Below are 9,388 nucleotides of genomic sequence, written 5' to 3' on the forward strand. Positions count from 1 at the left end.
GAGAGCTAGATGAAACAGAGGTAAGTGATATGCACGATAGAGAATTTAAAGCAATAGTCATAAAGTTACTTGCTGGCCTTAAGAAGAGAGGGGGACCTTAGAGATTGAAAACATAAAAAAGAACCAAACATAGATGAAGCACTCAATAACTGAAATTAAAAATACACTAGAGAGAATGAGTAATAGCTTAGAGGAATTGGAAGAATGAATTAGTGATCTGGAGGACAGAGTAATGGAAAACAATCAAGCTGAACAGGAAAAAATAAAAGATTAAGACAAAATGAAAATAGACAGGGAACCTAACAACACCCCCAAGCATAACAACATTCACATTGTAGAGATCCCAGAAGAAAAGAAGAAGAAGAATGTAAAGTTGCTCCTGCTTACGGTGGTAAGAAAAGAGGCTACGAGGCAAGTGGATCCCAGAGATGAACTTTATTGCAAACACCCTCGGGCAAGGTTCCACGATTGGGGGGGGGGGGGGTGGGGGGTGAGTCGGGGAAGTCGCGCTGGGAGAGAGTTGGCAGGGTCCTTTTTATCGGGTTGAAGCAGGGCATAGGCTTGTGTCTACATAAGGTAAGGTCTGGAGGGCATGGGTGGGAGAAGCCCGTGATGGACAGTTCCCAATTGGGAAGTTCCTGGGTGGACAGTTTCAGTTTCCTGAGGTGACCTGGAGGCCGCAGTGAAGGTGGCGGGGAAAGTCCGCCATCTTGGAGAGGGTTGGCGGGGTGATCCGCCATTTTGGAGCCCCGGTTTCCCAGCCCGCCCATCATTCCGACCTCTTTATATTCATATTGGTGTCAGGGGGCGTGGACTCTATTCTGGCTACTTCCTGCGGGCAGTAGGACGTCATCGTAGAGGCCATCGGATGTGGGCAGGCGTGAATAGGGCTGCAGGAGGAGCTGGTTGACTGATACCCTGGTTATTTCCTGCAGGCGCTCCTGTAAGCAACGTATAAGGCAGGGAGCGATTGAGATGAACAGGAGGAGTATACAGAGGGGCCCTGCGAGGGGAAGGAGCCGAGTTACCCAGGCTTGGGGACTTAAGCCCCAAATGGAGTCATCTTGGCGTCTCGCTCGGATCCCGTCTTTGAGTTCTTTGACCTTGGAGCTGACTATGCCCTACTGGTTGACGAAGTAGCAGCACTCTTCGTTTAAGTAAAGGCATGTTCCCCCTTTTTCGGCGGTGAGGAGATCTAAGGCGCGTCGGTTTTGTAGGGTGACGGCGGCTAAGCGGTGATCTGAGTCTGTAGGGCGGTGAGTGAGTCTGCTATTCGTTCCATGTCCTCATTGAGTGCCTGGGAGAGCTTATAATAGAAGTTAATGGAGGTTCCCAGCCCTGCCGCCCCAGTTGCCACACCGACAGTTAGTCCTGCCCCTATAAAAAAGAGGAGGAAGGCAGCCCTCTTTCTCCGAGAGGTAGGGGACAGTTCAGATAAGAGTTGTTCAGATGAGTAGATGCTGGTGGTAGGAGACAGAAGGATGAGAATACAATCCAAGGAATCATTGGCGGTTAGGCAGCAATAGATCCCTTTTGGGCAGGAGAGGAAGATTCCCAAGGAGGTGCAGTAGTGGAGAGTGGAGGTGTTTTTCCCTGATAGCAGGACCTGTGCATAGAAGTATAGGCCGAGAAATAGCGTGAGGTAGCTGAGCCCCTCATGCAGTCACATGACTCCACCTGGATCTGGGGACTCAGGAGGAGTACGAGAAGGAGCCCTAACCAAGCAGAGTTCGGTGGGGCCCACCATCTGGGAGGCCCACTTACTGTCAGAGGGGCCCGTTTAAGGTTGTTGATGTGCACCCACGGCTGGTGGCCCAATAGCTTTGCTGCAGTTGGGGTGCTGAGGATGACAGTATGGGGCCCAGTCCACCGCGTCTGTAAGGGACCGGGGTTGCGACTCCTGAGGAGAACCTGGTCCCCCGGGAGCAGTTTCTGGGGAGGAGTCTCATCATCTTCGGGGTTGTTCGGGGCTGGGGTGACTGAGTCAGCATGAGCTCTCAGGAGGGCCCAGAGCAGAGTGAGGTAAGGCAGATATGAGAGAAGGGGTGGAGGAACAGCAGGGAGATTGTGATCTATGAGGAAGGGACGACCCTAGAGGAGTTGGAACGGGCTTAGTCCCAAGGGTCCACGGGGGGCCACTCTCAGCCTAGTGAGGGCTAGAGGCAAGAGGGTAGGCCAAGAAAGATGGGTTTCCAAGGTAAGTTTGGTGAGTTGGGCTTTAAGTAGGCCGTTGGCCTTTTCTACTTTACCCGAGGACTGAGGATGGTAAGGGATGTGCAATCTCCAGGAGATGTTGAGATGATGAAGAGATGATGAAGGCAGGTCCGTTATCTGACTGGAGGGTTTGGGGCATTCCGAAACGGGGAATGATGTGTTCAGTAAGGATTGCAGCGAAGACGTCCGCCGTCTCACGGGCCGTGGGATAGGCCTCTATCCAACCTGTGAACATGTCACCAGGGTTAGTAGGTAGCGGAGGCTTTTATGATGGGGCATGTGGGTGAAGTCCAGCTGCCAGTCTTCTCCTGGCTGGTGGCCTCGCAATTGGTGGTTAGGTCCTGGCCTGCGGATCCCACCTTGTGCACTGACAGCTGAACAGACGGTGCATGCCCTGTGAACGGTTTCAATGACCTTGGACAGAGAAGGGTGGTAGAAGAGAGGTTGTAAGAATTGAAACAACGCCTTGGGGCCAATATGGAGCAACTGGTGAATTTCTGTGACCAGGGTGTGAGCCAGGTTTTCAGGTATGGCAATGTGGTTCTGCATGTGGATCCACCCTTTGTTCCCTAGTTTGCCCCCCAACTTTTGGAGTGCTAGTGTCTCTTCCTCGGTGTAACAAGGTTGATGTGCAGTGTTGAGGAAGAGTACAGGGGCAGGAGTGGCGCTAAGGGCCGTCTGCCTGGCCACCGTATCAGCTTTATTGTTGCCTAGGGAGACCGGGTCAGGGGTAGTTTGGTGTCCCCGGCAGTGGACGATGGTGACCTCGGTGGGTAGGCATAGGGCCTTGAGGAGCCTGGCAATGAGCGGCCTATTTACGATAGGGGTACCTTTGATAGTCAGGAATCCCCTTTCTTGCCAAATAACCGAATGAGTTTGGGATATGAGGTAAGCATATTTGGAGTCAGTGTAAATGGTGACTCGTTGTCCCTTGGACAGGTGGAGCGCCCAGGTTAGAGCTATCAGCTCCGCCTTATGGGAAGTAGTCCCAAGAGGAAGGGGGGCTGCTTCAACAACCACCTCAGAGGTAACTACGGTGTAGGCAGCATGGTGCAGGCCATCTGAGGTCAGAAGGGAGCTGCCATCTACAAACAGGATGCGATTAGGGTTAGCCAGAGGTTGATCAGAGAGTCCAGGGTAAGAGGGGGTAAAGTCCTCCAGAAGTTGAGGGCAAGAGTGAGAAGTGTCAGGGGTAGGCGAGGGTGCAGGCAGTAAAGTCGCAAGGTTTAAGCTGGGGAAGACAGAGACATCTGAGGGTTTTCGACGAATAACAAATGGATTAACTGCACCCGGGAGGGAGTCAGCTGGGCCAGAGACTGAAGGCCAAGGAGGTCCGTGAGTCGGTGGGGGGAGTAGATTGTAAGAGGCTGTCCTAAGGACAGTTTTAGGGCCTCCTTAGTGAGGGAGGCCACAGCAGCCAGGGCCCTGAGACAGGGTTGCCAACCCCGGGTGGTGGGGTCTAACTGTTTGGACAGGTAGGCTACTGCCCTATATGTAGGCCTGGTGGGCTGGGCTAGAAGGCCGGTGGCCGACCCAGATCGTTCATCAGTGAAGAGATGGAACGGTTTAGTATGGTCCGGGAGGGCCAGAACCGGTTCCTTAATGAGGCAGTCTCGGAGCCTCGAAAATCCATGCTGGATTGAGGCAAGATCACTTAAGGGACCCTGAGGGGCTTCGTTGGCTGCTTGATATAAAGGCCGGGCCAGGATAGAGAAGTTTGGAATCCAGTGTCTAAAAAACCCCACGAGTCCTAGGAAGGAAAGTATCTCATCTGCACTCTGAGGGGGTTGCAGTTCTTGGAGGAGGCGAATACGGTCCCCAGTAAGGGATTTAGAGGTAGGGGTCAGAGTGATCCCTAGATACATGACCGATGGGGTACGAAGCTGGGCCTTAGATGGGTTGACTCTATACCCTCTAGCTCCCAGGAAGTTTAGTAGGGTAGAGGTATCTTCCTGGGAGGTCAGGCAGGAAGGGCTACAGAGAAGCAGGTCATCTACATACTGCAGCAGGGTACTGGCCTCCAGGATGCATTCCTGGAGGTCAGCTGCCAGGGCCTGGCCGAAAATGTGGGGGCTGTCACGAAACCCTTGTGGTAGGACTGTCCAGGTAAGTTGTCCAGAAACATGGGTGTCTGGGTCTTTCCAGGTAAAAGCAAACAGAAAATAGGAGTCAGGATGCAGAGGAATAGTAAAGAATGCTTCCTCTAGGTCGAGAACAAGAAATGAGACGTGCCAGGAGGGATGTGAGACAGTAGGGTATAGGGGTTGGGGACGACCGGGTGGAGTAGGACAACAGCTTCATTAATGAGCCGTAGGTCCTGTACCAGCTGATATGCCCCTGATGGCTTTCGTACAGGCAGGATGGGGGTATTGCAGGGGGAGTTGATAGGAATGAGAAGGCCCTGCTGCTTTAGGCGGTCTATTATAGGTTTGAGACCCCTACGATGGGTAACGGAGATGGGGAACTGAGCCCTAGAAGGGTATGTGGAGTTATTCTTTAACCAGATATGAACAGGACTGTGGTGGGAGGCGACGGTGGTTTTGGATGTGTCCCAAACTTGGGGATTAACGGTGGGCAGATTTGTAGGGATGGGAGTTGGAGGAGAAGGGAGGAGTGGCAGTAGAAGACACTCTGAGGCTGAAGGAGAAGGAGAGAGATGGACGGTGGCCCGCAGTTTTTGGAGGATATCTCTTCCCAAGAGAGGCACTGGGCAGGTGGGGATTATGAGGAATGAATGAGAGAAAGGGAAACCATCCAGGCTGCAAGTAAGAGGTCGGGTTATTCTTGGGGAAGAGGAGGTACCGTGGATATCCATCGCCGCGACCAGTGAGGCATATGTGGGTCCCGAGTAGGATGGCAGGACTGAGTAGGTAGCCCCCGTGTCCAGCAGAAAGGAGATGGACTTACCCGCTACCTGGAGCGTTACCCTGGGCTCGGCTTGGGTGAGGGGGTGTCCGGGTCCGGGCTCCGTCAGTCGTCCTCCAGCCCGAGTAGCTGAAGAACAGGACTTGCCGGTTCAGGGTTTCCCCCGCGTAGAGGCGCCGAGGATCCCCCGAGGCTAGGACAGTCCGACTTCCAGTGTCCCATCAGGTGACACTGAGGGCACGGCTTTGTGGGTGCCTTCGGGTTAGGACACTGAGGGGCCCAGTGCCCTTCAGCACCGCCCTTAAAGAGGGGTACGTACTGTTGCCCCTTGTTGCTGTTTCCGGAAACTGCCGCCCGCAGGGCCGCCCCCAGGGCCTGGGTTTGTAGTTGGACCTTCTGCTGGAGCCTGGCTGGCCGTTTGAGTTCGGCTGCCTCCTCTCGGGAGTTGAAAACCTTAAAGGCCATTTTCACCAGGTCAGAGATGGGGGTCTGAGGGCCCTCCTCTGCCTTTTTTAGGTTTTTCTGATGTCCGGCGCCGATTGGGAAGTGAAGTGGGTCGCCAGGACTGTGGCTTCCGCCGGGGAGGCCGGGTCTAATCTAGTATACTGTGCTAGAGCCTCGGTCAACCGGTTTAGGAACAGGGCAGGGTTTTCATCTGGGGCTTGGATAACCTCCCTGATCTTATCATAGTTAACTGCTTTATTGGAAGCTGCCCCCATGCTGGCGATAAGGCATTGAACCACGCGGGCTCTCCGGCGGCGGCCATCTTGGCCATTCTGATAGTCCCATCCGGGCTCTGCAGCCGGGACCGCCTGAGCACCTACCCGCAAGGTGGCGTCGGTGAGATGGACTTGCTCGGCACGTTCTCGGGTGGCGGCCTGGATGCGTTCCCTCTCCTCGGTGAGGGTAGTGGTCTGAACCATGTGTAAGTCATGCCAGGTAAGATCATAGGCTTGGGCCAGATAATGGAACTCTTTTATGAAATTGTCTGGGCTGGCGGAGAAGGAACCCAGGCATTTCTCAATTTGGGAGAGGTCCTGTAGGGAGAAGGGCGCGTGCACTCGAACAACCCCTTCGGCTCCAGCCACCTCCCTTAAGGGGCAGACTAAGCTGGACCGAGGGTTTTGGGAACCCGTCTGGGCCGAAATGGGAGGGGAAGATGGGAAGTCCGACAGAGACTCGGCCCCTGTCAGGGGTGGAGGCTCAACCTCGGAAACAGCTCTTGGGGTCTGCAACGGTGCTGGGGTCGCAGTGGGTTGAGGAGGGAGCTGATAAGGAGGAGGAGGGGGTAAGGTGGGAGCTCGAGAAGGGGGTACAGAAAGGTTTTCCAGCGGTTCAGAAAGAGAGGACTGAAGAGGAGAGTCTGGTTCTTCAGGTGCGGTAGAGGAAGAGCGCGGAGTGGGGGCAGGAGCCCGAGCAAGGAGGACTTGAGAGGTTGAACACTGGGAGCACAAGGACGGCCGAGACCGTAGGGTCCAGAAAGCTTGGACATGGGGAATTTCGGACCACTTGCCCTGACGCCTGCATAGATTGTCGAGATCTGTGAGCACCTGATAGTCAAATGTGTCCTCGGGAGGCCATTGCGATTGGTTGTCTAATTTGTATTGAGGCCAGGCAACAGTACAATAATGTATAAGGCATCTGCTACGTAAGTCCTGGTACAACTCTAATGTACGGAGGTTGGCCAGAAGGCAGCCCAAGGGCGTTCTGGAGTCGAATTTGGATTGGGAGGCTCCCATGGTCCCCTTTACCAACCGACTCAGATTACAGAGGAGAGCATTCCCTCGTCCGTGCACTGGGTCACCGGAGGGACAGTAGTTCCCGCGGAATGAGGACGTCTCCTGATTCCTTGGGACTGATGGGGCCACCAGGTGGCTGGGGGTTTGCCCAGGCTAGGACAGGGCAACCCGGAAGTGGATCAGGGGCCAGGGAGCACTCCCCACACGCGGTTCTGAAGTAAGCCTTCCCGAGGTGGGCAGCGGGAGATTGCAGTCTGCCGGTGAGGAGGAGGGAGCCTCTGTGCCTGGCGAGGGCTCGACCTACCTCCCAGGTTTCGGCACCAAATGTAAAGTTGCTCCCGCTGACGGTGGTAAGAAAAGAGGCAAGTGGATCCGAGAGATGAACTTTATTGCAAGCACCCTCGGGGGAGGTTCCACAACTCACGGGGCGGGGGGGGGGGGGGGGGGGGGGGGGGGGGAGGGAGAGAGAGAGAGAGTCGGGGAAGTAACCGCTGGGAGGGAGTTGGCAGGGTCCTTTTATCGGGTTGAAGCAGGGCATAGGCTTGTGTCTACATAAGGTAAGGTCTGGAGGGCATGGGTGGGAGAAGCCCGTGATGGACAGTTCCCAATTGGGAAGTTCCTGGGTGGACAGTTTCAGTTTCCTGATGGTGACCTGGAGGCCGCAGGGAAGGTGGCGGGGAAAGTCCGCCATCTTGGAGAGGGTTGGCGGGGTGATCCGCCATTTTGGAGCCCCGGTTTCCCAGCAGGGCCATCAAAGAAGGAGGGGGAGGGGGAAAGGGAGAGGGAGAAGGAGAAGACAGAAAATTTATTTGAAGAAATAACTAAAAAAAAAAAAAAAAAAGAAGAAAAGAAAAGAAAAGAGAAAAGAAAAAAGAAAAAAAGAAATAACAACTAAAAACTTCCTGAATCTTCAGAAGGAAACAGAAATCCAGATCCAGGAGGTACAGGAAGCCACCAACAAAATCAACCTAAGGAGGTCCATACCAAGACACATCGTAATTTAAATGGCAAAAAGGTAGTCATAAAAAGAGAATTTTAAAAGCAGCAAGAGAAAAGAAAGCAGTCGCATACAAGGGAAAACTCCATAGGGAGTTTCCAGTAACTTTGTAGGCTAGAAGAGAGTAGCATGATATATTCAAAGTGCTGAAAGGGGAAAAATCTGCACCAAGAACTTTCTATCCAACAAGACTATCATTCAGAATATAAGGAGAGATAAGGAGTTTTCCAGACAAACAAAAGTTAAAGGAATTCATGACCATTAAATCAGTCCTACAATAAATGTTAAAGGGCACTCTGAGTGGAAAGGAAAAACTATAAGCAGAAGTAAGAAAAGTAGGCACAAAAGCAGTAAAAAGCATATCTATAAAATCAAGGTATTTATAAAACAAAAGGATATAAAGTATGACACCATATGTATAAAATGTGGGTTGAGAGGGGTAAAGAATGGTTTCAAATTTAAGTGACCATCAACTTAATATAGACTGCTGCATGAATATGAAGTTATATACAAACTAATGGTAACTGCAAATCAAAAACCAGTAACAGATATGCAAAAATAAAGAAAAAGAAATCCAAGCACATCACTAAACAAAGTCAGCAAACACAAAGAGAAGAAAATAAGAAAATAAAGAGAGAAGAACTACAAAAGCAACCACAAAACAAGAAATAAAATAGCAAGAAGTACGTAACTTTTGAATATAAATGGACTAAATGCTCCAATCAATAACTATCAATAACTTTTTTGAATATAAATGGACTAAATGCTCCAATAAAAAGACATAGGGTGACAGAATGAATAAAAAAGCAAGACCCATCTATAAGCTGCCTACAAGACTAATTTCAGATCTAAAGACACACACAGATTGAAAGTGAAAGGATGGAAAAGCATTTAGCATACAAATGGAAGTGAAAAGAAAGCCAGTATAGTTAGACTTATATCAGACAAAATTGAGTTTTAAACAGAGACTGAAAAGACAAAGAAGGACACTACATAATAATAAAAGGGACAATCCAACAAGAGGATATAACAATTGTAAATATTTATGCACTCAACATGGGAGCACCCAAATGCATAAAGCAGCCAATACTAAACATAAAGAAGTAATCAATAGTAATAATATAATAGTTGGAGACTTTAAGACTTCACTTACATCAATGGATAAACTATCCAAACATAAAATCAGCAAGGAAACAGTGGGCTTGAATAGCACATTGGATATTGTGGATCTAACAAATATATTCAGAATACTCCATCCTAAAACAGCAGAATATACATTCTTTTCAAATGTACATGGAAAAACAAAAAACAACAACAACAAAAACAAAAGTACATGGAACATTCTCCAAAATAGATAACATATTAGGCCACAAAACAAGTCTCAACAAATTCAAAAAGATTGAAGTCATACCATACCTCTTTGCCCAAACACAATGCTATGAAACTAGATGTCAGCCACAAGAAAAAGTCTGAAAAGACCACAAATACATGGAGGTTAAATAATATGCTACTAAAAAATGAATGGGTCAATCAAGAAATCAACCACTCTCTTGCACCATACACAAAGATAAAC

At 50.6% G+C, this 9,388-nt stretch overlaps 1 protein-coding gene across 1 annotated transcript; it reads right to left on the bottom strand.

The window, feature by feature from the left end:
* Window positions 1-2,303: 2,303 nt before the first annotated feature.
* LOC112657910 (uncharacterized) lies at window positions 2,304-6,818 on the bottom strand. Its single transcript, XM_025444037.3, has 3 exons — window positions 5,904-6,818; window positions 5,122-5,532; window positions 2,304-2,439 (listed from the first exon to the last, which is right to left on the bottom strand). The coding sequence occupies exons 1-2, from the start codon at window positions 6,816-6,818 to the stop codon at window positions 5,185-5,187; spliced, it is 1,263 nt and encodes a 420-aa protein (XP_025299822.3). The 3' UTR covers window positions 2,304-2,439; window positions 5,122-5,184.
* Window positions 6,819-9,388: the final 2,570 nt, after the last annotated feature.

Source organism: Canis lupus, chromosome 8 (genome assembly GCF_003254725.2).
Source record: "Canis lupus dingo isolate Sandy chromosome 8, ASM325472v2, whole genome shotgun sequence".
Lineage (NCBI taxonomy): Eukaryota > Metazoa > Chordata > Mammalia > Carnivora > Canidae > Canis > Canis lupus.

Excerpts from the sequence above, each read along its gene's own strand:
- LOC112657910 (XM_025444037.3), bottom strand. The coding sequence starts at position 6,818 with ATGGGAGCCTCCCAATCCAAATTCGACTCCAGAACGCCCTTGGGCTGC. Across the intron at positions 5,533-5,903 it reads TCACCGACGCCACCTTGCGG|GTTTTCAACTCCCGAGAGGA; the intron begins GTAGGTGCTCAG and ends ATGGCCTTTAAG.